This window comes from Microtus oregoni, unplaced genomic scaffold (assembly GCF_018167655.1).
Source record: "Microtus oregoni isolate MIOR12 unplaced genomic scaffold, Mior012 000004F_ref0000308, whole genome shotgun sequence".
NCBI lineage: Eukaryota > Metazoa > Chordata > Mammalia > Rodentia > Cricetidae > Microtus > Microtus oregoni.
The window spans coordinates 65,103,538-65,129,808 of record NW_024543063.1 but is presented as its reverse complement, the minus strand read 5'-3'; the positions used below and the strand labels follow the sequence as shown (position 1 = coordinate 65,129,808).

The 26,271-nt window shown below is 50.2% G+C and overlaps 1 protein-coding gene across 2 annotated transcripts in view; it reads right to left on the bottom strand.

Moving 5' to 3' along the window:
- Abcc12 (ATP binding cassette subfamily C member 12) overlaps positions 1 to 26,271 on the bottom strand; it is a 71,998-nt gene that overhangs the window by 22,379 nt on the left and 23,348 nt on the right. For both annotated transcript variants that reach the window (XM_041650163.1, XM_041650162.1), the window contains 13 exons: positions 23,981 to 24,088; positions 21,853 to 22,131; positions 17,862 to 17,933; positions 15,344 to 15,468; positions 12,934 to 13,006; positions 11,331 to 11,534; positions 8,190 to 8,324; positions 8,004 to 8,079; positions 7,840 to 7,908; positions 4,804 to 4,893; positions 3,728 to 3,831; positions 1,307 to 1,504; positions 687 to 913 (listed from right to left, as the gene is read on the bottom strand). In XM_041650163.1, coding sequence (XP_041506097.1) covers positions 687 to 913; positions 1,307 to 1,504; positions 3,728 to 3,831; positions 4,804 to 4,893; positions 7,840 to 7,908; positions 8,004 to 8,079; positions 8,190 to 8,324; positions 11,331 to 11,534; positions 12,934 to 13,006; positions 15,344 to 15,468; positions 17,862 to 17,933; positions 21,853 to 22,131; positions 23,981 to 24,088 — 1,760 coding nt within the window. The remainder of the gene's footprint in view (positions 1 to 686; positions 914 to 1,306; positions 1,505 to 3,727; positions 3,832 to 4,803; positions 4,894 to 7,839; positions 7,909 to 8,003; positions 8,080 to 8,189; positions 8,325 to 11,330; positions 11,535 to 12,933; positions 13,007 to 15,343; positions 15,469 to 17,861; positions 17,934 to 21,852; positions 22,132 to 23,980; positions 24,089 to 26,271) is intronic.

The following is a 26,271-nucleotide window of genomic DNA, read 5'->3' as shown; positions in this document are numbered from 1 at the left end:
TCCCAGCATCACTGGCCTCCGAGCATCACCTGCCTGCCAGTATCACCTGTCTCTCAGCATCTTCTGCCTCCCAGTATCACCTGCCTCCCAGCATCACCTGCCTCCCAGCATCACCTGCCTCCCAGCATCACCTGCCTCCCAGCATCACCTGCCTGCCAGCATCACCTGCCTTCCAGCATCACCGGCCTCCCAGCATCACCTGCCTCCCAGCATCACCTGCCTCCCAGCATCACCTGCCTCCCAGTATCACCTGTCTCCCAGCATCACCTGCCTCCCAGCATCACCTGCCTCCCAGCATCACTGGCCTACCAGCATCACCTGTCTCCCAGCATCACCTGTCTCCCAGCATAACCTGCCTCCCAGCATCACTGGCCTACCAGCATCACCTGTCTCCCAGCATCACCTGTCTCCCAGCATCACCTGCCTCCCAGCATCACTGGCCTACCAGCATCACCTGTCTCCCAGCATCACTTGGCCTCCCAGCATCACCTGCCTCCCAGCATCACCTGCCTCCCAGCATCACCTGCCTCCCAGTATCACCTGTCTCCCAGCATCACCTGCCTCCCAGCATCACCTGCCTTCCAGCTGGTGTACATATTCATCCATATTCTCTCCCCACCCTCACTCCACGTGTGTGTCAGGGTGGAGTAGAGTTTTGCCCCCTTTTAGGTTGTGTATAGCCCTACCGTAAAAGAATGAGGAAGATTATTAACAAGCCAGCCAGAACCAGAAGGACCACGGGAAACACGGCAGCCATAATCACCAGAATAAACACCACCATGAAGAACTGCTGTAAAAAGTTCTCGGCGTGAAACGGCAGCCTCACATCCAGCTCATCCATATCCTTAGAGAAACGGTTCATCAGCCGGCCTGTGGGGGTTGTGTCAAAAAAGCTCATTGGGCTCCTGACGATCTGAGGAGAAAAGCAGAGAGACGGAACGGGGAGTGCTCCGTGGACTTCCGGCAGGATAGGAAGGTGATAGCAGGGGCCCTGCCTGCTACAGCAATGGGAAGCAGGAGTCCATCTCCGGGACCTCGCTAGCTGGAACTCTTAGGAGTGAGACGAAATCTTCCCCCACCCTCCTTCCAACCTAAGAGCCAGGGATGTATTCCTATTGCTCTCTGAAAGTGACTTTCCTATATGGTACTCAAACACGTGGAAGACACCTTCAGAACCAGATAGCAGACTCCAGGAAAGCTGTCCTGTCCCCAGAATCCAACACAGTGCATAGCACAGTGCAGGGCCTGCTTTGCCCTGCAGGCTGAGCAGTCAGGCAGGTAGGCCTGCAGCCCACTGTGGCACTACCTTGTTGAACACACGGTTGTGGAGTGAGGAAGATGCCATCAGTGTGGTGTTGGTGAAGGTAAAGCCTTTGATAATGCCAAATGCCAGCACAGACACCATACTTGCTATGTATACCAACTGGTACATGTGGTGTTCAGTGTCTTGCAGGGTCTGGTTCACATTGCAGGCAGTGTTGTTGCTCTGGGGTGGACAGATGACCTGCAGCGCGACAGGAAAGAAGTATCAAGAGTCGATCTCCTAGTGGGAGAAGGGGGCTGTTTCAGAGCATCTTTCTAAAGGGAAGAGACCGAAAAGAGGGGCATAGCCTCTTAAAGATGAGCCAGGTGGGATGGAAGAGATGGTTCGGGGGTAAATTATTGTCACACAAGTATGAGAACCTGTAAAATGTAAAAGCAAGGCATGGTGGCAGAGGCCTGAACCCCCAGTGCCAGGATTTGGGGGAAGATGGGCAGATCACTGGGGCTCGCTGACTGCCATCCTCGAAGAACCAGTGAGGTCTGGATTCAGTGAGAAACCAGACCTCAAAAATTAATGTAGAAAGTGATAGGGGGGACCCTCAAGGCCAGTCCTCAGCCTCCACACACACACTCCCATGCGGGCAAGTGCCTGCATACAGACATAGCAACAAACGCAGTTTAGAAGAATAAAATTTAAATTCGAATCAAGACTGAGTCATGTAAGTAAAATCAAGTCAGGTCCCTCAGGGGCCATCTGAGCTTTTCATGCCTCATCCACAAAGGGGCACCCGATGGTGGGGAGAACTTAGCAGATAAACAGGTGTAGGACAGCTGTTGCAGAAGCCACCTGTGCCTCGGGAGACCTGCAGTGATGCTAGGCCAAGAAGACCCAGAAGCAAACAAGACCTGGATTCTAAGAAGCTGACCTGGCTCCCCTTAGGCCACCCAGACAGGACAGACCGGCAGGAGCTGTCCTCCCACCTGCCGAGCTGCCAGGCAACAGTCATGGGCTGGTGAGACTCAGGGGTGTCTATGTGGGCTGATCCAATTCCTCAACCCTCTCCCCTGGCCTGTCTCCACGGGCCAACTGTGAGGGTGCTGCTGCCCTTGCCCTGGAGTCCCTGGCAAGAGAGATGGAGCCTAGCAAAGCCCAGGGGCTCTCTGAGGATCCCAGCAACCTACAGCTCCACCCCTCCCAGTGAGAGGAACACAACTTCGCCAGCCAGCGTTTCTAGAGAAGAGACTATCTTCGCCCACCCGTTGTTGAGGAATTGACAGTTTCATTTTTTTCTCTGGGCTGCGTGCTAAAAGTCAAGGATGCCTTTGGGGAGCAAACAAACATGTCTCTTCTAAATGCCATTCTGCTGATTACAGTAATGGGGAAAATGTAAGCCAGAGGGGGCTGATGGATGAGCATCTGCCCAGGCAAAGGCATCCCTGGGGGGTTGGCTGATGGAAGTCTCAGCCTGCTGCAGAGGAGGAGGGGTTTGCTGTGCTGTAGGTTGTGCCCACATCATCGGGGATCAGGAATAACCACAGGGGCATGGCACCGGTGCTGCATAGTCAGTGGCCTACTCAAGAAGCCCTGAGTCTAGGGGATGGCTCCACTTGACCCTACATCTGAAGTCCTCTGGGGAACGGACAGAATCGTCATGAAGTGGGGACTTGGAAGAGTACACGTATTTGAAGACTGCTCTCGTTTTATCTGCACAGAGCAGGCTTCTCACTGCCCTATGCCTGTGGGAATAGCCTCCCCTCCCCCACACCCATGCGTCCTTACTTTGATGCCATAGCAACAAAGTGGTACCATGTGTAATCTCAGAAGATGAGCAGGCACCCCCCCCCCCACGGCATTCCCTGGAGCTCCAGGAAAAGCTTTGAAACCAACGGCCAACAAGTGGGGGAAGATTCCAACAAGCTGGAGGAAGAAGAATATATCGGTCCTGCCCAGGAAGGGCCTGGCCAAGAGGGAAACCGTGGGAAAAATGGAAGGCCCTTGGTGCACTTATAAAGGCTGCACCCATTTTGGGTCAGTCTTCTTCCTGCCAAGGGACCTTTGGAGAACCGTGTAGAACCTTCTGGCACTAAGTGGTGTCTGTGTTAAGACACACTTCTTCAGGGTCAGGAATACAACAGCTTTGTTCATCTTTCCAGGTCCCTCCCTGTCCCTCCTCAGAGGAAATTCCAGACTGATACAACCCTACCTGGACAAGTGTGACTCCACACATTGGGGCTGTCATATTTCCACAAACCCTTTTAAATCTGAAATTGCACATGAAAATGTCCAGGTGCCTTGTTTATTTTGGGAACAGGAAAGGATCTCAAGAATTTGAGTTGTATGACCCGGGAACTGGCCTTGGAGTCACCAAAAGGGGGGAGGGAACAAAGGGAACACACAAGGTGTCACTATTTGACAACCATTTTGTTCCAAGATGAGGACTCAGTATTGTCAAAGGAAACTCACCTGGGAGCCCCTGTCTAGCCAGAGTCCCAACCACCAGGTGCTGAAAGCAGAGCTGCCCATCATCAGGAAGAAGAGACACAGCACCAGGAAAGAGACCAGGTACCCTGCCAGAGGAGCAAGGGGGTGCAGATGTGAGGCCAGCAGCAGATTCCCCTACTCTGAGCCTTGCCCTTGGGATCTTGGGAAAGCCTACAGAGAAAAGATCCCTATCTGGGGGGTTCGTGTGCTACGTTGACTCAAGATGTCTTGATGTTGGGTCCCTGCACCCCAATAAAGACATCTGTTCCATTTGGGTGGAAATAGAACCATGTTAGTAAATGGAACATGTTAGTAAAACCTTCAATGTCCAGTTTGTTCATCTGTTTGAGATGTGGGCTCTTGTTATACAGCCGAAGATAACCTCAAACAATATAGCTGAGGCTGCCTTTGAAATTGTGATCCTCCTGCCTCAGCTTCCCCCAGAGCTGTGATTACAGGTATGTACGCCAATGCCCATTCAATGTTCCATTTAACAAAAGGAATTCAGTGTGTATTAAAAGCAAGTCAAGAGTCCAGTTTGGTGGGACAAGTCTGTCGGTCCAGGCCAGGAACGTTTGGTTGGGTAGATCATAAGTTTGAGGCTGGCCTAGCTAGGCTACACACGAATTCTGTCTCTAAATAAATATCCAAATCCCCAATCTTTCTGGAAGAGACTTGCACATGCAGATAGTCTCTTGTGTGGTGAACTGATTGCAGCTGTGCTCAGCAATCAGTGTGTATGCGCGCATGTGTGTGTGTGTGTGTGTGTGTGTGTGTGTGTGTAAGAACCATTGATGGCTTCTGGCTGCTGCCCACTCAGCTCCAATAAAACAGAACCTGGCAGTTTTAATGGCGATAAAAAAATGACTCCATTTAAAGGGCTGTATTATCAGACTTTAGGTTTTAGGGGGGGAAATAAAAGCACTGATAAGCAGCGCTAGCATAAGCATAAAAAGAGTAATTGGTGAAGGAAATCATAAAAACGTGAATCCAACGGTTTAAAAAACAGATTTTTAAAATGCAAATTAAATCAAGAAACCTGATGTTTTATACCAAACCTCCAGAAGCCTTAATATACGTGTGATATGTTTGCCAGGTCACGATTCCTTCGCGAGGAGACTCAATCTGGACAAGCTGGTGCACAGGAGCTACGGCGACAAACACAGGGCCATGAGCCTGGTGGCCAGGCTGGGTACAGTGAGGCCAGCATGTCCCCTTTGCACCCTCCCCTCCACTACCAAGGGCACTTGTCCTATTTTCCAAGTACTTTCAAATCTCTAATATACCTTTGCTCATTTTATATTATTTAATCCTCTTTTCAGCCCTGGGAGACAGGGCTGTTTAGCCTGGGAGTCCAGGGCTGTGCTGGCTCCCAGAACTGAAGCTCAAGCAGAAGACACAAATGAGTATACAATTAGTCTGCACTCATTGAGAGCTCCCAAGCTCAGCTGGGCTGTGTGCACTGCTGTGACAGGACAGGGGGACGGAGTGGGGGACTTTATACATGGTCTCTTTTCTACTTCTCAGGAGCCCGATGGACTGAGCCCCATCATGCTCCACCTGTGAGCCTGCAAACTTGTTTGGAATGTTCCACTCCCTTTGGGGCTGCAAAATGAGGAAAAGGCATCAGAGGAGGGGACCCAAGGCACAAATGGTAAGAGTTTCTTCAGCCTGCCAGTCCATCCAAGGGACTGACCGGCATCCTTCTGGACTTTTCCTGAGCTTTAAAAAAATACTTCAGCAGTGGGCGAGGAGTGGAGTGAAGCCTTCAGCGTGTGCCCTGCCCTTCCAGCACCGCGCAGAGCACTCCGTAGGCCAGTGGCTAACTGTGGGGGACAGGCTCTTGACTCCGGTGATGTTCCACAGCCCATGTTCTTGTCTGGAGAAGGGTGGGTAGTGAGCACATAAGGAAAGGGGTCTCCATCCCCCACAGGATATCAGCAGCCTGGAGATCCCCCCAAGGCATGAGAAAGGTATCTTGGTGTTTCCCTTTGGTCCAGGAAGACTTACAGGCCATAGAAACTAGTTGTCTTTCCAAATATGTGTGCATTTGTCATAAGCAGCATTAACAGTGCCGTATTCCAGTAACTCAAGGCTTTTTCTTCACATTTTAACTTTTTGAAATCCAGATGTGCCATCCAGATGTGCCTCCATTCGATAGGTGCTGCCATTTAGTTGGCAGAGGTTTTGTTTTGTTTTGTTTTGTTTTTCTTCCCCCTCTAAACCTATATAAAATGATGGTGAGCTTGAGAGATGAATGTCCTCTTCGGTCTGCTGCTGTATGCTCTCAGCTTTTGATTGTTTATTTCCTTGTTTTCTCAGAAACAGTATATGCTATGGCCACCCAGGCAAACCTCAAACTCATGATCTTCGTGCCTCGGCTTTCCTCATTCTGGAATTACAGGCCTGTGTCACGGCACCTGTCCAAAATGTGTGTGTGTGTGTGAGAGAGTGTGTGTGTGTTTCTTGCCACACAGGACTCTAGCAGAAAGCCACCCAACTGTGGGCACTTTGAAGACTCGTGATCTTTTTCCCTAAACAGTCTGAGGTGCAGAGTTTGTCCCCTAGGGACAAGGGCTGGATAGCAACAGTCTAATGAAAAGAGGTAGAGTCGACAGCTGGCCCTGGCCAGTCTCATCTCTACTTCCTCTTCCCCAGAAGTTTTTCATACCCTTGCTCTCAAGTTCCCCCTCACCACCTTCCCCCATCTCCTCATCCCGTACCACAAGGAAGGAAACTCCTACACATCTCTGAAGGACCAGTGCACATTCCTGAGGGACCAGTGCAAAGACCGCCCCCTGTATGGATCCTCCCACAGCCTGTCACCACCGTGCCAACTCCCCATTACCTTTACCGCAGTTCGCCACAGCTACCCATCTGCCTGAGACCTCTACCAGGCTATATAATGAGAACCGTGAGCACAGCCTTCTCTTCCAGACTCTTTCAGGACTTGGGACTCAACGCAATGCCTGGCTATTTGTTGAGTGGGCATGTAACCTGCTCCAGTCTCTATTCCCTCTGCTGCTAAACTACCTTTTCTCAAGGCTCCCTGTGGAAAGTGGGGGCTCGTGGGCTTTCTCTGGCCTCTAGATCATGTTCATGTGCTGCTTTGACCTCTGGGGGAGGAAGTAAAAGTGACCCATGGAAACAGCGTAGACCTGATTCTAGAAGTCATTTTCTTCCAGGCACTTTGCTAACCACTTCCTGGACAGTTTCTCATTTTAACTTTGCAAGACTCTCCGAAGTGGATTTTATTATTTCTCTGCATTGTAGATTAAGAAACGAAGTTTGAGAGTGTCCAGCTAGATGACCTGACCAAGGGTGATGCCAACAGACATGCTATCGCAAAAGAGGAGAGCTCAACCCTACACAAAGAACAGGCAGCTAGGAGTGCTGAGAGCAGGAGACACAGTCTTCCTCAGGCAAGAGCACACCAACTGGTTATCCACAGAGCCAGCCCTGAAAACGGGTAACGTGTACATACAAGTAGCATTATGTGGATTGAATGATTGTGTTTTTATATTTAGGAATACACACACAACACACACACACACATACAAAGAAAAAGAGGCCATGAATCTGAAAGAGAACAAGGGGGTGGGGTATATGGAAGGCTTGGGAGGAAGGAAATGGAAGTGGAAAGTGATATAATTGTGCTATAATCTCAAAAAATTAATGACAAGAGTGGTCAAATGTCTTGCTCACGGTGGCCAGGACACAGAAAGAAAGATGAATGCATTAATGAGCATGTTCTCTCCTCCCTCTTTCATTCCATCTGGGTCCCCAACCTAGGTGATGCTGCTGTCTTCATTCAGCATTCATTCATTCATTCATTCATTCATTCATTCCTTGTCTGCAACTGCCTCTGGGCATGTCCTCAGAAAGAACCCAGTGATGGCATTGATTAATCTTCAAGAAGCTTCACAACCCAGTCACACTGACAGTGCTGACTACAGAGCACAAGCTCACACCACAACACGCCATACCCCTAGCTTCCCAGAGCAAAAGCCACCGTGTTTCCTTTCTTCTCTCCCAATAGCGGCTGCCTAGCACCTGCTCCAGGGTATACAACTGAGGGATAGGATGTGAAATACCTTTTGTGTCTATAAATTCTTCCACTTCAGGTTCTTTTCCTTCATCTTTCTCATCGCCTGAAGCCAAGACTAGGACGAGAAATTACATAATAAATAAATAAATGAAAAGGTCTGTGTCCAGTCAGGACCCAGGGGCAGTGAGAGAGGGGGACTGTCAACGGTACCAGCATCTTCATCTCTCTGAGCGGGGCTCTCCTTCAGGGTCTCCACCATGGCTACATTGTAAATATGCTCTGGATCCTGGAGAGGAAATGAAATTACTTCTGAAGGTGCAATGTCAGATTTCTCCCAGGCGGGAAGTCATGAGGCAAGGCTCTGTATCCCACTCACCCCGGTAGGCACGTAGTTACCTTGAATTGCAGTCCTCGGAGGTTGTGGATCAGCTTCGCATAGCGCCCTCGCTCTTCCATCAACTCCTTGTGGGTGCCCTTCTCACAAATCTCCCCATCTTCTAGCAAAATGACCTCATCGCAAGACTCCAGGAACTGCAAGGACAGCATAGTGACCCACAATGGCACGGTCTTGGTAAGAGCAGAAAGATGGCGTGCCAGACACCCAGCCAGCTCTCCCAGGTGCACTGAGCTGTTCGGGTTTCAATCCTGGCACTACTTACTGGCATTAGAGGACAAATAATTTCTTGTCTTTGGGCTGTCCTGTGTATTGTAGGCTATTTCACAGACTCTCTGGTCTCTACCCACCAGTAGAACACCTTTCCCTAGTGTGACAAGCAAAAATATCTGCAAGTATGGCCAAATGCCTCAGAGGGCCCCAGCTGAGAAGCGCTGAGCTAGTCCCCAGTGTCTTGAGTACAGAAGCTGGACTCTGGCTGCCACAGGGAAGCAACTAACCTTCCTTTGCATCTTCTCTGAAGGAGCTACCCTACTCAGAAAACTGATTGACCACTAGAGAGGCCTTGGTTTGGTAAAGAAAAGACAGACTGTATACTGAGTTCAGGGTATAGAAACCATACAACAGGCCACACCCCCATCAGCTTTAACATTACAATAACTATTATAATGAACAGTACCACACACCCCATTGTACCCAAAGCACTTCTGATTCTGAGACCCTTCTTGTCCACAGCCATGGTAGTCCGTGATTAAGGAATTCTGCTAAGAGGAACTCTCTTTTATTTTGGAGCTCTTCCCAGAATGGGATGATTGTATCCACCCATCAAAAGGCAAAAAACCCCTCCTAGAGGCAGGCAAGATGCTGTAAGACTGGGAACAGTTCCGTCTAAAGACGCCAGGGCCAGAGTTCTGCTTTGCCCTTCCCTTCCATACAAGGCCAAGTCCCACTTGATTCGAATCCTGCAAGCATGGGCTATCACTGATGCCTGTACACCTGATGGAGTGGGTATACACATGCTTCAACCAGAGTGGTTCCAACAGCGTGGATAGTTCTAGCCTCTGTGTGTCCCCTATCTAAGACTTGTCTCCTTCCCCAAGCAGCCCAAGCAGGAACCCGGTCCTTGGAGCCCCGTGGAGACACCTTCTGACAGAACTCCCCCCACCAAAGACAAACTTCGTACTTCACCCTCCAACATTTTACAATCTGCTCTCACATCTTATCTCTCGACCTCCCACAGCCCCCAGCTCAAGAAAGCAGGCAGCTTGGCTAAGCCATCGATTTTCCAGATAAGAAAAGGAAGCACTTCGGACCTGATACAATCTATAGGGTTTTCTGCCTGTACATGGTCCACAGCCCAGCAAGCCCTCAGTTCACACCAGCGATAGCAGGTAGCTTTGTGTGGCCACGGTCTGCAGACCCTTCGGAAGCCAAGCCCTGAGTAGTACCAACAACTGACGGCTGGCCTGGCTCTGTTTCCCCACGTAAATAGATGAGTGACTATCCTGACCAGCTACTCCAAAGCATCCGAGGTCAGAGCTGCTAAGAAATGTTCTCACAAGCCCCAGGGCTGCAGTTTGAGGCTTCTTCCCCTCCCCCACAAAGACCGGGACGAAGAGCGCACCAAGATGATGGTGCCACCTGGTGGACTCTTCATTTTCCAACAAGCAAAAATAAAGTGAGCTAAAGTGACCTTGGCAAGGTGTGCTGCTGAGGAATCTGGGGAAATACAGGCTTGCCTAAGATCATAGCACCAGCTAGTGAGTGTCAGAGATGGCTATGATTTGCCCTCCGTGAGGGTTCCTGGAGGGACAGCTCCATCTCATACCTTCGACCAAGGCATCCTCCTGGACCCAGGACTCCTCAGGAAGACAGCCTTCCCAAGACAGGCTGTTGCTAGAGACAATGCTCACAAGCCAGAGTGATGGTACCCACACTTATGGCTCTGGCTAGGCCAGAGATCCCTTCTAGACTGAACCCAGGCAGCCTTCTCCTCTATCTTGGCTCTGGCCTGCAGAGGATCTAGGAGTTCGTGTCCAACCAGCCTGACTCAGTGTTTACTAGAGTGGTGGCTGGCACACCTGCTGAAGAAACCAGACACCCACGTGTGCAAAACTGGAATGCTTCAAGCTGATTCTGGGGAGGCTCTGGAGCAGCTGGGTTTCCTGGGTCCTTGAGAAGGCCCTCTCTCTTTGGGGTGGTCCTCCTGGGTTCAGTCAGAAAGTCCAAAGCACTATAGCTATGGCAAGTTTATTTGCTGCTTGCTTAACCCTCCCAGCTTCACCAGTTCAACTTCCCCTTCACTGAAAAGCAATGAGACCTGCCTCCTGCCCCCAGGTCAGGCCTGAGGGACAAGCAGATGGGACTTTTACACCACTGCCCCATGCGCCATCTCCCAATGCCTGTGGGAGGCTTCCTATATTGGGGCATGTTTGCACACACGTGTGTGTTTGCTCACATATGCATGTTTGCACACACTGTGTATCTCTAGGACCTGCCACAGAGAGAGTAGAGCGAGACAGCATGAGAGAGAAGGAATCCTAGATTGCCATCAAGTATTCAGAACCCGTATGTGGAACAGATGCAACAAGGTTCATGACCACGCAGCCAGATTCTCCATTTTCACCCAATGTAAGTCCCATCAGTTGGCCCCTAGTTCTGTCCTCCAGAGTCTTTTGGGGTCAGAGGAAGACTGGGGCACCTGGGCCCCTCATCAGAGGAGTCCAGGGCTATCCGGGTGAGGAAAGAAAGCAGAGAGTCTATCATCCCCAGACAAGAATCCTCTGACCTCAGGTCCATCCAGTCCCCATCGGACAAAGGGTGGGACATGAACTGTCCCGGCCTGGGTCCCCATTTCCTTGGCACCAGGAGTCAACTGATCCTGGAGAATCTACTCTGAGGTAGAGGAAAGGTCATGTCCCTACTGACCCCAAAGACTAGGCCAATGGAGGTCATACAAAGAGAAAAACAGGCAGGGGTGGCCGGAAGTCAGGGTGGCTGCAGGACTCACCAGTGTCCCCTCCATTCCCTTCCCTCTTATCCCTTGTCCAGGTAAGGCCAGTTTCAAATGGAGAAGGCCTATTTAGGCAGAATAGGGGTCTCCGTGAACATCAAGCCTCATGGACCTTCCATGTCCCTGTCACCTGCAACTGGTGGGTAACCAGGACAACAGTCTTCCCCTTGAGTGTCTTCTTAATGCACTCCTCGAAGACATGCTTCCCCACATGGGCATCCACAGCCGAGAGCGGGTCGTCTAGCAGGTAGAGTTGGCGGTTGGCATACACAGCACGGGCCAGGCTGATCCTCTGTCTCTGTCCGCCGGAGAGGTTGACACCCCGCTCCCCAATCTACAGACAGGGATAACAGCACAGCTCATCACTAAGTCCACCTGCCACCCTCTAGCTCTTGTTCACCAGGCGCTTCCGAAAGTTCCCCAGGTCTTCAGGGAGGAGACATGCCCGCTGATTGCCTCTGCACACAAGCTCCCCCCGCCACACACACACTAGACAGGGTTGACTGGAAGAACTCCATCTCCCTCACTTCGCTGAAGCGCAGTGCCAACTGTGATGGGACCCATCTGAGTAAGGGATGCCTATTGCATGGCTCCAGCTTCCCAGCCCACTGTGTATTGACTGTGTATTGACACAACAAAGATTCTTTAAAACCAGGGAAGTCTAGAGGAGTGAATAGTGAAAAGGAGGGAAAGAGCCTGGGGGACGGACCAGGGACCAGGGACCAGGGACCCCTCTGTTCACTTCCTTGTATGTAACATACTGTCTTGCTCACCATAAGATCCCTAAGATCCAGCACCTTATCTGAGGCATGCATTAGATGCTCTGTAAACATTTACTGCAAGATGAAAAGCCTAGGTTATGTTTTTCTGGAAATCCCATCCTCCTAAGCCCAGAGTGAAATCCATTGTACTCAGATGCCCAGCTACCAAGCTGGGTGCTGAGTGCTGAGTGCTGGACAAGAAAAGTAACCAATGAATCAGGAGCTGACATCTTAGCAGGGAGCACTAGACACACAAAAGCAGCAGCCCGCATGTTCACCGAGCGCTAACCAAGAAGCGTTAATTGCAGCGCTTGGTGGCAAACTGCTGCTGACGGTGGAACTCCAGAGTCTTCCTGCGTGGAGCTGGGCCAGACCCTGAAAGGCTAGGGGGTGGCTGGACACCTTGGTTGGCTGACAGGGGTGCAGAGACACAACTCGGAAGGGGAAGCCAGAGCCGCCTGTGCATTCGGAAAAGCCTGACAGGCGGAATGCGAGACCAGAAGCTCATGTTCTCTGAGCTAGCACTGTGGGAAAGCTGGTCCTAGAGGCATGGTGTGCTGGGGAGAAAAGGAAGGGCAGCACAATGGCTCTGGGTTGCCTGAGTCAGCAGGCTCAACCCTGAGCGGCGGGGTCTGAAGGTGACTCAGCATTCCTGGGCTGTGTGGAGCCAGGGAGGAACGGGAGCCCTGACACTCTGGAGCACTCTGGAGCACTGATTTAAGGATGGAGCTGGACCTTGAGTTCAGGAACCCTTCCTGAAATGGTGGGAAGGTTGGAAGTGGGCTGTGGAAGCAACCACGATGCGTCAAACGCAAGCAGGCTTGGGTTCACCTCCACTTGGTGGACCACAAAGAAGAATTTTTGACAGGTGGAAACTGGACTTTGCCAGGATTTCCTTGGGGCTTTCTGCCTCTGGGACATGTAGCTATAGATTCACGGTCAACTGGGCAATTGGGACTCATCTCTGCTCACCTCAGTCAGGTCTCCGTAAGGGAGGCTGTTCAAGTCCTTCTGAAGACCACAGACGTGAACTGTGTGCTGATACCTGGGGGCATAGAGATCAGAATGGTCAGAGTAGCACACAGCACTGCTGCCCGGGCTGTTTTTGAAGGAACCACTGTTGCTGAGGGGACAAAGTGAGACTCTTGCTGCTGCTATGCTCGAGGCTCACAAGCAAGTTGTCCCGAGAACAGTGTCTCCTGGACCCCTGGGGTCTCTCCTTGCCTCAGAGTTGACTCCCCTTACAGGGTTCCTGTCATGTAGGGGGGAAAAATTCTCCCACGGTCTATGAAATACTAGAGGTGCCAACTGCTATCATTGCTCTTTGAGTCAAAGAAAGGGATCGAGATGTGGGCTGTTGTTGACAGCATCTAGGAGAACACAGGGCAGAATCAAGGTCGTGATGAAAGATGGCATGTATGTGGTGGAGCAGCATAGGGTTACGTGACTGCAAAGGTCAACCCTGACCTTGATGAACTCCTTCTGCTCCAAAATGCTACTCTGTTCACCCATCACCCACCATGTTGGAGAAAACAAGGCGTAGGCACAAAAGACATCACTTCACAGGAAAGAGGAAGAGCGGGAAATGGTCCCTACCTCTGGGGCTTCCGGGACTGTAGTGTTCCTAAGTATCACCCATTCTCAAGCCTTGGAGTTCAGACTTATGAGGAATTAGCTAGCTCTGCACAGTCTGACTGCTGGGCAAATACCTCGTCTTACTGGGCACAAGCGCACACAGACCCAGTAGAACGCCACCTCTCAGAGCTTCTGACTCCTTACAATCTAGTGGGGTGTGCGGTCCCATATCAAGGGAGAAGCTGACACTCCACTGCTCCGCTCTGTCTTAACAGAACTGTCCCCAAGGCACCACGATGACCCAGAGCCTCCGACTCTGGCCGTTCCCTCGCTCAGCTGACATTCCTAGTGGCATTCTCATTTGCACACATCCAAGCAGCTGCTGGGTCCCACACTGCGCCCGAGACTTCCGTCCCACTGGCAAGCTGCGGACCTCTACCAAGGATGGTTGCTAAGTTCATTATTGATTGATAACAGCCTTAGCCACAAACAGAGCTGTCCCACCATGCCTCCTTTGCCTTGGTGGACTGAAACTTTCTGGAACCATGAGCCAAAGAAGTCTTTCCTCCATTAAGTTGCTTCTGTCAGGCTGTCTGTCACACGATGCTAAAGTAACTCGTATAAGCACGTGAGGAGCAATATCCGTGTTCCTTATGGTGCCCTGCACATGACAGGCATTTGGCTAATATTTTCTACCTTCACCTTTTTAATTGATCAGCTAAGAAATTGTCCCTCCAGCCTGCTTCTGTGGAAAGCAAAGGCATTCCAGGGAGGGACGGTGTAGGCATAGGCAAAGGGGTGTGGCCATGAGACACTGAGCAGAACTGTTTGGTTCATACCAAGGACTCCCACCACTGATCAGAATCTCCTGTCATATGTGAGCCTTCTGTTGATGTCATTACATCCAGGGAAAAAGGAGGAAGAGCCACAGACTTCCTGCTGGGAAGACACCTGCTGACCAATGCCACCCTATAGCTTACGAAGTCTGTGGGCTCAGATAATAAGGGAAGTCCAAACCACAACTGGGCTCTTGAACCTGACTCTTACTCCTTCAGTCCTGTGGTGTTTGGGGATGTTTTTGAGTGACCCTGCTATAAGCAGCCTCAAAGGAAACAAGTGATGCCTGCACAGGTCCAAGACTCAGGCTTTGTGGGCAGTCAACTCAGCTCTCTGGACTTCAGCTTCCCCATCAGGGAAATGGGGTCTACTGCCTGGCTCTCCCTAAAGAAAATTGGGATGGGACTTATCTGAGGCAAGGAGACCTAAGAAGGCATTACTTCCCAGAGCTTAGAGATAATGGCCCAACACGTATCAAAGATTTATAACCGGAAGTTTCCATTTTATTTCATCAGACCATCTGAGGACACTAACAACAATGTACCTGGCTGGTGCCTACGTGAATTAATCATGTGAGCAGTGACTAATCACACGCCTTCTGCTCGTGATCCCAAACAAACTTTTAGTTACTTAGCCTAAATCAAAATTGCAAGGCTCATTTTTCTCCAGTCAGACAACATATGCCCCTGTTACAGAGAACCTCAGAGCATATGGTACTCTGCCCTGGGAATGAACTGACAACTACATCCTCTTCCCGGCAGGCCATGTGGTCGCAGGTCTGCAGAACAACATGCTTCTCCTGAACTCCTGGGTCAGAAAAAGAAGATCCTGCTCAGGGGAAGATCCCATGAATGTTTCATCAAAATGCATTGAAGAAACCCACTTAAGTAAACCATTGCTAGTGGCATCCACAGCCGAAGCTGGGTGGACCAACTACCACAGTGCCGGACACTGTCCACATTAGTAATACCTTTGGTGATTGTACTTCTCTCCAAACAGTATGTTCTCCCTCACGTTCCCGTGAAAGATCCACGCTTGCTGAGACACATAAGCCAAAGGTCCGTTGACAGCCACAACCCCTTTCTGTAACTGCATCTAGAGAAACAGTCATGGGGGAGCCTTAGAAGACACATCCCAGAGTCCCTCCCAAATGCCACCCTCTTACTGTATGAGCATTCGTCACGTGGATATCAGGGGATTGGCGGGTGTCTCATCCGCACCCTTTAAGCCCAACTGTGCAGTCGAGGGTCTATAGGTGGGACACGTGCAAGGGCGAGGCAAGAAATTCAGGGAACAGGCAGAAAGTAAAGAGTCTTGCTGCCAACTGGAGGATACAGGCGACACTCATCTCACCCCTGGGCCAGCTACAGCAAGATGCCTTAAGGAAGAGCAACGAGATCCCCTTCCCCCGGGTGTGCCGAATGGATCCAACTCTCCCTAGCCTGGTTCCTGGGAGCAGAGCACAGCCTATACCCCTGGGGTGGAGACTCCGGTATGGCCCACTTCAAAGAAGTAGCTCTGACTCAGTTACATGGATGTAACCATGCAAGAATTCAGACCTTATGGGACCAGAACTCTCTTTTCCCCCCCATGAAGAGTGGGAAACCCTGTTTCATGAGGAACTTTGGGACCTTGATAACACTGAGCGACCCCGTTAGAAAGCATGCAAGGCCCTGCTTGTGATGCTGAGTAAATACAGGCGGTTAACCTGACCCCACGTGGTGTGCTTCTGATAGACAACGGCAGACAGCAATGGCAACAAACAACCAACCCTCTCCGTAGAGGAGATTCATAGGGAAAAGCATGACACTTGGGGCGGATGACCGTGGGGTGGTGGCAGCGTGGCTGAGCAGGGACAGTGTCACATGGTGCAGTACTATTTTGAAACCCCTGGGAGTGGTTGAAGGGGCCTGGAGTTAGACTTGGAAAAGAGATGATCTAAATCGTAGATCTAAAGAGTGGATCTAAAATCGTAGTTGCCTTCCAGGCGCTGTGCTGAGCCGGCTGAAGCTGTGACTGGGCTCGAGGACTCAGCTCTGGCTGGCATGTCCACTCCCTTTGCTAACCCTCGCCGCAGCCCTCCTTGGCCATTTTGTAGAAGGCACGGTCCAGAGAGGTCAGTCTCTTTGTCCAAAGGGAACTGGTGAGCATGCAACTGAGGCAAAGTGGCGTGACCCCGCAATCTAGAACATACTCGCTTAGACCCCCCCATCCCCCGCCTGCCGCCACTCTACCGCTCCCCTGGTCATGGAAAAGCGCCGGATTCCCTCACTGTTTCCTGGATGATAGGCTCTATCTTCTCTGAGATGCTCCCAAGGGATAAATCAGAGGTTAGACATTAAAAGGAGGCCAGTTTCCTTGCAATAGATATCGACACACCGCAGAAGGGACTGGCTGCGAATGGATGAGCTGCCAATGCCGAAGTCTGAGTGTAGCTCGGCTAAGTCAGTTCCTGCCCTGCTGGAAGACCCGCGCTGATGGGTGGAGAGTGAGACTGTTTCCAGTCTATCACTGACTCTGAGGTCCTCACAGAAGCACACACACTTAGCAGCCAGGGCCTACCCGACCCAGGCCCTGCCTCACCTCCAGGAAGGGACATAATCACAGTCATCTCCCTGCCGAGTCAAGAGACGGCAAAGAAGCCAATCACACTGGCACTTAGAAGACTCACGCTCCCATTCTGGTGGGGCCCTGCTAGGCCTCTTTTCTTTATTCCTTCAGAAGTCCCCTAAGTTCTTTAAGAAATGGGAGGCAACCCCAGCTCAACCAGTCTTCCCTTTAGGAACAACAGTAGGCAGAAGGGAGAGTTAATTCCCCAATCTCCTCTGAACATGTCTTACTCATTTAGGGTGATGCTTGTAAACCACGACAATCATGAAGGCCACCTGTGACTACAGGAAGTTGCTGTACCACCTTCTTAGGCTCTCACAGTCAGAAGTGGCAGAAACAGGTCAAGATCTAGGAACCTCCTTCTTCCAATACAAAGTGTTCAGAGCAGCTGGGGTCACACTGCTGCCTCTAGGCAATCAGTGAGTCACCCTTACTCAAGGCTCTCAAGCAGGAATCAAGGTTTTAAAAGCAAGCAATCAAAAATTCATCGAAAGTTCCCATGAGTCCCAGTTCCTTCATTCCCCATCAAGCTGCTTTTCTGGGTTTTATAAGCCAGGACAGCCATGGGAGAAGCCACAGATTTAATAATCCATCTCTTGGTTGGACCAACATGGAGCTGAAGGCAAGGAAGCAATCACTCTTTAACTCCTCTCCTCGGGAGGTAAAGCTAAAGATGTGAGAAAATCCTGGCCCGTGTTTAGCCGAGCACGGAGCTGTCAAATGCATCAACTCAAGGGAATCAACAGCACTCACGTTAATCATGTGCAGCCAAACCTGACCACTGTTCTACAGGCTTGTTAAGTCCCCTGAGTCTACAGCAAGGAAATCCTTCCAGTCTCCTGTCAATGTAGTCTTCCCAGCTCTCACCACACACTTACCTGTCCTAGGAGAGCCGAGATGAGGGAGCTCTTCCCACTTCCAACATTGCCGCATATCCCCAAGACCTTCCCCTGTCACAGAAGAGAGATAAGACAGTTACCCCCCCCCCCCCCCACACACACACACATTGTCAGGGGTCTTGGGCTCTATGCTGACCAGGCCAGGCAGGACAAGGTAGCAGCTGCAGCCTGAGCCTTTGTGCCTGTGCACAGCTTGGAAGGACGCAGAGAAGAGAGTTTTAATTAAGAGCCGTCCCTTGGGCTGCAGAGTACCCAAAGGGCTTCCGAAAATCCCGTTCACACATTGATGTGAAACAGCCTTGTGCCAGTTCAGGAGGCATGGGCCTGGCTATGAGGGCTGTCCTGTGCCCAGGGGCCGAGGACGTGAGTCTAATGACAGGGAAAGGGGCATGTGACCCAGGGAGACACGGGACATCTTGGAAAGACAGAGAGCTGGGAGATTTCAGAAGTCATTTTTTAAGTAATCTTTTATCATAACAACTCAATTTAGAACTCCAAGTTTTTCCCACTATTTCTACAGAATGGCTGTATAGCTGTCGATGTGCCAGCTCAGCCATTAAATTGTCACTGAGTACCCGTGGCACACCAGGCGCTGTACTGAGCACCAGCGGTCACCCTGGCTCCACGGTCATCATGGAGGACATTGTAGATCCCAGGGAAATCGCAGCCGACCAGCGGATGAACATAACAGGTGGGTCCTGTGTTGGCCCCACAGGGCTTGGGGTTCAGTCGGAGATGGACGAAGGGGAGGACTGAAATGTGGAGCTTGTCAAAGGTGTGTCCTGGAAAGGGTGATGAGAGGGTGGGACTGGAGGAACAAGGGACAGTTCCTAGAAAGCTGACCCATTCCTTTGTGCTGGCCCAGCAGCACCTGCTGCGTGAGCCTTGGAGTGGAAGCAGCTTGTCTGGGAGGTGCAGGCAGCACCGGGAGAGAGAAGGATGATTCAGGCCAAGAATGACACCCCTAAACCATGCTCTGTTAAATTAGCCCAGACGGGAGGCAAATGAAGCTCCAGGCTGCAGAGAAGCTCCAGCAACTCTGGGAAAGTGAGCAAAGATTCGGATGACACCCAACACCCCTCCACTGCCTGTCAAAGTCTTAGACTCTGTGGGTGGAAGGTGGACATGTACACTTAAAGGTCCCAAGCGAGGACATGAGCCATGGGACAACACTTGTCACAGGTGACATTGGAGCAAGACCTGAAAGAGGCAAGGCAGGGGTCACATAGCCCTCTGGGGTAGCCCCAGGGGGAGAGAGGTGGATAGTCTGTCTGCTTCTGTGTCTGAACAGAGGTTGTACATGGAACATTACAGAAACAGACCTGCTGCAACCCTTTAAAACAGAGAGCCATTCGGTATGGAGCCGAATATGACTCCTTTCCCACTCCAAACTAGATTAGATAAGCTAGACCTTCTGTCACACCTGGCATGGTGTCTGTCATCAATGACTTCTTTAACTCATCTTTATGGAATATCACACACCATGATCAGGACAGATGGAGTCCCTGTCCCACGGAACCCATGGTGTCAAAGCTGCAAGTATGTGAAGCTGGCCCTGTAAATCACAGTAGCTCTTCAAGATGATGAGGCCTGTTATGGAGCCTTGGTGGAGGTCAGCTTCATGGAAGCTTCCATATAAGACTCTATTGGGTCCTGACCTTTCTTTGGGGAAAGGCAAGAGCCTCCAAGGCCCATTTTTTTTTTTCAGAATGAGCCCCAGGAGGCCTGCATCTTCTGGGTGTCTCATTATTTCCTTCTCAGCCACCAAACATTATTAAGAACCTTGCACCAGGTATGGGCTCGGGGCTAAGGGTGTAACTCGGAATAGCATGCCCTGATCTCATCCTGGAGGACAGAGACTAATGGAATCATGGAGCTAAATTTGGAGCCACGCAGACGGCCTGAATTTAGAACCTGTAAGGGCAACACTTAGGCTCGCTGTGATTGCTAAAGGGAAGGAGGGCAGCGGTTGCTAACGGCAGCCAGAGCTCACCGTGAGCTAAGCATTTTGAATGCAGCTTCTCTGCTCTCACAACCAATGTGTGAAGAGGACAGGCAAAGAGACAGACTCTTCAGAGCTGAGGCTACACGCCCAAGGTAAAGTAGCTGTAAGTGGCTGGGGCCTGGAACTACTTCACAAAATGCTGCCTGGGCCTTTGATGCATGTTGTGAAAATGTATTGCTGAGATTGGTGTAATAAAAAAATACTGACAGGCCAATAGCTAGGCAGGAGGTATAGGTGGGACTTCTGGGCACAGAGAGAGACAGAGACAGAGAGAGACAGCGAGAGAGAACTAGAGGAAGCAGCAGGGGCAGGTATGGAGAGATGAGGTAATGAGCCACATGACAGAACATAGATTAAAATAAATGGGTTAATTTAAGATATAAGAACCAGCAGGAAAAGCCTAAGTTAAGGCCACCAAGATTTCGTAACTAATAATAAGTTAAGTCTCCATGTTATTTCTTGTGAGCTGGTGACCCAGAGAAAACCGCAGATGCGCAAATCCAGACATTACCATCTACGGAAGATAGAATGGTGCACAGCAGTTAGAGGACTATAAAGAGTTTCCTTAGGTGACAGCAGTTTTCTGAGCTGTCTCAAGAAATTCGGGTGCTGCCCCCAGAGGCAGGGGAGAGCTACAAGAAAGTAGTGCTTTATCTGGAGCAAAACACAACCGAGATCCGAGCTCCATGGCACTGGGCCCACCAAACATTAGATACCATTTCCAGGAAGTATGTAGCAGATGGTCTTGCTAGCTGCAAGAGGGGCCAGTCTTTGGCTACGGAGCTTCTCCTTCTGCAGTATTTGCGTGGGGAAAAGCGGTCAACGAGATGGGAGATTATACATCACTAGGAACAAGATTAATGCTGAGCCTGCAGCAGCAAAATCAACGCCACCTTCTCAGTGCCATTGTCAGGTTCCCAGTGTAACAAGATGCAGACAGGAGGAGCCAAAGGAGGCCAAGTGCTCCCTTGGACTACAGTGCTCACTCTTTTGTTTTGTTTTTTGTATTTTGAGACAGAGTTTCCCTATAGTTTTGGAGCCTGTTCTGGAACTAGCTCTTGTATACCAGGTTGGCCTTGAACTCACAGAAATCCACCCACCTCTGCCTCCCAAGTACTGGGATTAAAGGCATGTGCCACCACCACCCAGCTCAATGCTCACTCTTGAGGGAAGAAAGGACCATGGTGCCTGGCTGGCTTGGGAAACTCAGTCCCACCCCCTTGCCGGACTGGTTAAACAAACAAACAAAAAACGTTGCACTGTATTTTGTACAAAAGCAGGATTTTGTGGTGAGCAAGAGTAAGGTTGGGGGAAGAAGGGGAGAGCTGAGTTCAGACTAGAGGCTGAGGCAGGACAAAGATGAGGACCTGAATAACCTGGACCTTATAGTGAGATCCTTCCTGTCTTGAAACAAATGAACAAACAAAGAACACAGATTGAGTTAGAAGCCACAAGGGTGCAGTCTTCCTCCAGTTGCTGGCTGGTCCTTGTTATTTAGCTGTCTTGTGCCTCAGTTTCCTCAGTCATAAGATAGAGCAGTGGTTGGACTGCCTTTACTAGAGGCCCACAGCCTGATCTTGAACTGTACTCTCCAAAACTGAGTCAAAAGTCTCTCCTCTCTCTCTCTCCCCTCCTTCTGTCTCCCTCTTATCCCATCCCCAGTGTAAACCAGAAGAGACATGGTGTTTTTTTCCTCTATCACCTTTCACCTTATATTTTGATGTAAAATCTCTCACTGACCCTGATTTGGTTATATGAACCCAGGGATCTCCATGTCCCTGCCTCTCCAGTGCTGGGATTTCAGGCATGCGCGGCTGTACCTAGCTTTTTATATAGGTACTGGGGCTCCCAACTCAAGTCCTTAGGTTCGCACGGCAAGCACTTCACCAATGAGCCATCTCCCCAGACTCCCAAAGCTTAGCCCGTCATTAATTACCGTGATACAAAACTGGCCGACACACTCACCTTTCTCACCACAAAGCTAATGTTGTGTAGAACTGACTTGGGGCCACCACTTTGCCACTCAGGGCTAGCAACCCCCTGCGCTGACGGACTTGGCTCACTGTACAGCTCTTGCCTCTGTTTCTTGAAAATAGACCTTTTCTGATCTTGGGCCTTCGGCAAGTCACTTCTCCTGTTGACTTCTTGCTCCCATGTCAGGGTGGCATTTGCTAAAAGCAGGATAGTGTCCGGGTCTTCCGGTTGGGTGATGTAAGACGGGGGACTTTTGGCTATGAGAATTTTCTAAGATGAAAGAGACAACAGTAAATGAGCAGATGTCATGCATTTGTCATCCGTCCTCCCAATACACCTTCTAATGACCCCAAATTATACTCTTGACATTTCTACCTAGAACATCCAGGACTGACCAGAAGTTATTCCCCTCAGGAGTACTGAAACAGAAATAGTCCACCGACTCAAACTATCTGGGACAGGTGTCTTTTAACCCGGAGACCTATGTGGGTCACCCACATTGGAGAATGCTGATCGAGCTATATTTCATCCTCATCTGCCCGTGGGGGATGGGCTTCACTGTATGACACTGAAACATAAGAAACCAGGGTCCCTGTTCGGTCTCTTTGTTCTCTTCCCAACACCGCTCAACAAAACATTTGCGAGTTACTAAATGTTCTGTGTCAGCCTGTGGGGTAGAAGTAGAAACACACTCATCAATAAGGAAGAACTCTCGACCTTGAAAACTTGTTTGTGAGAAGGGGACATGAAGGATCAGTGCAGTGCAGTGTCGTGGCCAGAGAAGGGACACACGATTCCCCTCTTTGGAGGTCCATGTGTTTGGTGCCCGAGCTGAGTCTGTGCAGGCACCGTACAGGCAGAGAAGAGGCAGAGGAGAAAGCAGGAAACGTGAGTAGAGGCCACGTGGCACACAAGGAAGCTTGCAAAGCATGGTCTGGGTAGGTGGGCAGGTCAGGAAATAAGCCATGGACTTGATGGGATTGGTGACTCACAGCGCTCAAGGCAGAAACAGGACGGGAAACAAAGGTGGAGAAACTGCGGAGCCAGAGATAAGGGCTCAGGTGCAGTCCGGGAAGAGACGAGAGTTCAAAGATTCCATACGGCTGAGTGCCGGCTGGCACACCAGTAATTCAACAGCTCTTTGGGAGCTGGGCAAAATGATGATTTGAGGAAGGCAGCTTTGGAAACGGAGGACTGGTCTATAAGTCACTGTGAGCTCAGAGGGCAAAGGATGGAGACTTTAATGAAGGTGGTGGGACAGTGCGAAGGTTGAGGATTGAAGAAATAGCACCCTTCCTTGAATCTAAACCACCTTTCCTTGTCTTCAGTATGGGGATACAGAGTGAAGGAAGCACTGTTGATTCTTGTACCTATAGGGGCAACAGAGAGTCTGGCGGTCCTGTCTTACAAGAGTGCCTCTCTCCTCATCGCCTGGACAGTCTCTACAGGACTCTAGACCATTGAGAAGCAAAAAAAGTGGGTGCAGGGACCCAGGATGCTTGAGATAACTCCAGATTTCACAGACAACTGTCATTCCATGGGCAAGATTGTCCTTCTCCTTGTTCTGCCTATACCTCAAGCCATGAAAAGCTATTCTTGCTTCTCACTTCCACCTTACCATGTACATAACGTACTAGAGCAGTTGGTCCTGTACCAGAACGAGGGCTCCTAAGGATAAAGACTATCTCTCTCTTCCCTCTTTTCATTACTTACATGCCTCAGATTGCCTTTGATGGGTAGATAGATAGAGTGCCTAAACGATGACCCTGAGGAGTGGTGCATGTCCCCACACTCGTCACAGGACAAACAGGGGCTGACTCAGTGCAAAGGCCATTCGCATTGCTGGAGCGAATTAGAATCACGCCTCACACGAGCTGGGGAGGTTAGGAGCAATCCCCCTGTGAGTATTTTGTCATCTCCCCCACCATCAGATCTCCTTCGAAACTGTCACCACTCATTCTCCCCTCTGCACACTGACTATTCTGGCTTCATGTCCACGCAGCCACAGGCCTGACCAAGCCCCCCAGTAGACCTGAACAGCATCCCCCCTTCCAAGCATCACCCGCCCCCTCCCCCCAGAAATGAGATCTCTTCCCTACTCACCCAGTGTTAGTTATACCTTCATTCTCTTTAGAGAGACACTGGCTTCGGCCACTGCTTTGACCGAGAAAGGCAAGATTGCAATTGAAAACTTCATTACATTAAACATGGCAATCACACTAAAGGCCTGAAGAAGGAAAGAGAGGATCGTGGGTTTAGGACTGCAAGTTACTTTGGCTCCAAGCTGTTCTATCCATGGGGGTCTGTACTTACTAACCTAAGAAACAGTGGCACAGTTGGGATTCACAGAGGAACGCTTTTTCATTTCATGGCTCAGAAACCATGAGCTGGCAATGTGGGGGCGGGCAGTGACTTTGTAATCTATCTCACTTTGGGAATTTTCACAAGAATGGTGGGAAATGTACCCCCTTGTCAATTCATAAAGAAGACTATCCCCTAGCTAGCTTCATGCATATCCATCCATAGCATGTCTTTCTTCAAACCAAGACCGCTCATTCAAAGCCCTGCGTAGATTTGACTAACTCACTTCCTGCCCTAAGTCAGTCAGCAGCATCTGACCTTCTGGGGCCACAGCATCTTTCTCCAGAGTGCACAGCTCCAAAGTCGCGGACTGTAGGGGTTTTCCCTCAGAGCTCTATGCAGTATCTCTGGGTATTGGAGCGCCTCACTGAAGCTTTCCGTGGCTGCGCCGGGATGCATAATTTCATCTCTCTCTCAAATGCTATCTTCTCATGTGTCTGACTTCAACTATTAGCTTCTTTCCACCCCATTTAAGAAATTAATAACATTCTCGCCAGGCACTGGTGGCTCATGCCTTTAATCCCAGCATTCAGGGGGCAGAGATAGGTGGCTCTCTGTGAGTTTGAGGCCAGTCTGATCTATAAAGGGAGTTCCAGGACAGTCAAGCTACACAGAGAAACCCTGTCTTGAAAAACCAAAAAAGAAAGAAAGAAAGAAAGAAAGAAAGAAAGAAAGAAAGAAAGAAAATACAGCTTCCTCTAGCAAATCTCAAGTGATGTCTGCTGCCAAACAAACCCTGTGGACAGGCCCCATGTTAGAGCAAACTCCACATTGCTAAGAGGATAACAATGGATACTCCCATGACATCATTACATCTCGTCCTAACTCCCTAAATCAAAAAGTACCCCCTTGACACATACACACACACAGCAAAACAAAAACCTAGATCTCAAAAGACATAGCGCACAGGCTACCTGGTAGACCTGGGAGCCAATCTCAGGTGCCATGACCCTAGCAGAGGAGGGGAACAAAAAAGATTCTGAACCCAGAGATCTGTTTTGGATCTTGTTTTCTTCTAAACTATCATGTCAGAAAAATTAACATCGATTGGTTTCAGCTTCATTTGTTTGATGTAATAGAACTAGAGGAGAAAGTGTGTGTGTGTGTGTGTGTGTGTGTGTGTGTGTGTGTGTGTGTGTGTGATCATCAAAAGCAGTCACAATAATTGAGCAGTGTTCTACTCAGGCAGGACACTCTTGCCACTCATCCTGGCTTTGAGTTCACAACTGGGTCCGAAGCCTTACAGTCCAAAGAGCCTGAAAATGAAACCACTCCTTTCACGTACAAAAAACAATGCGCATGTTGATGGAGTTAGCAGAGGATGGCCCAGCAAAAGCATCTGCTTTGCATCATGACCCCCCATGAAGTCCCTGATTTGGGTGCTGTATATGAACTTAGCTATGCTTGATCCTTGCACACACACACACACACACACACACACACACACACTTCTCCCTTGCTTTTCTAATTTTCCTCCAGCTACTTGTCCTGCAAACACTTGGTTTACTATCTTAGCTGGGCCCAGGAGCCATTTTCCCTCCAGCTCAACATTTCTTTAGCTTTGACTGCACTGTTCCCTCATTAAAGGCTCGCGTGCCTTACATTCGTCCATTTGCCCTCAGAGGCTTCAGCCCTCGCCCACCTGGCCTGGGGAAGAGCAGGCAACGTAGAACATGCAAGGGCCCCCAGCCCAGGATCCCCCGGACTTGATGCAAACTACTCACCCCTCCTCCCAGCTACACTGACAAGAACTAATAACCAGGCTCCTTACTGATAATGACACCAAGGCCAGGTGTGGTCAATGGTCTGTCACAAGTCATCGCTGGGAAGTAGGAGGATCAAGATTTAAACAGAATAGACCCAGCTCTCAAGTTCAGAGGAACCTAAGTCCAACCTCAGCCGAATTCCTTTGATTTCTCCCTACCAAAGAACAATCTGATGTTCCCTGTTTATAGCACACACCACAGGAGGAAAAACAACCAAGTACTCACTAGGTTCCCTGGGCAGGGTAGGGTGGGAGAGCCAAAAACTGTGTTCCACTGTTAACAG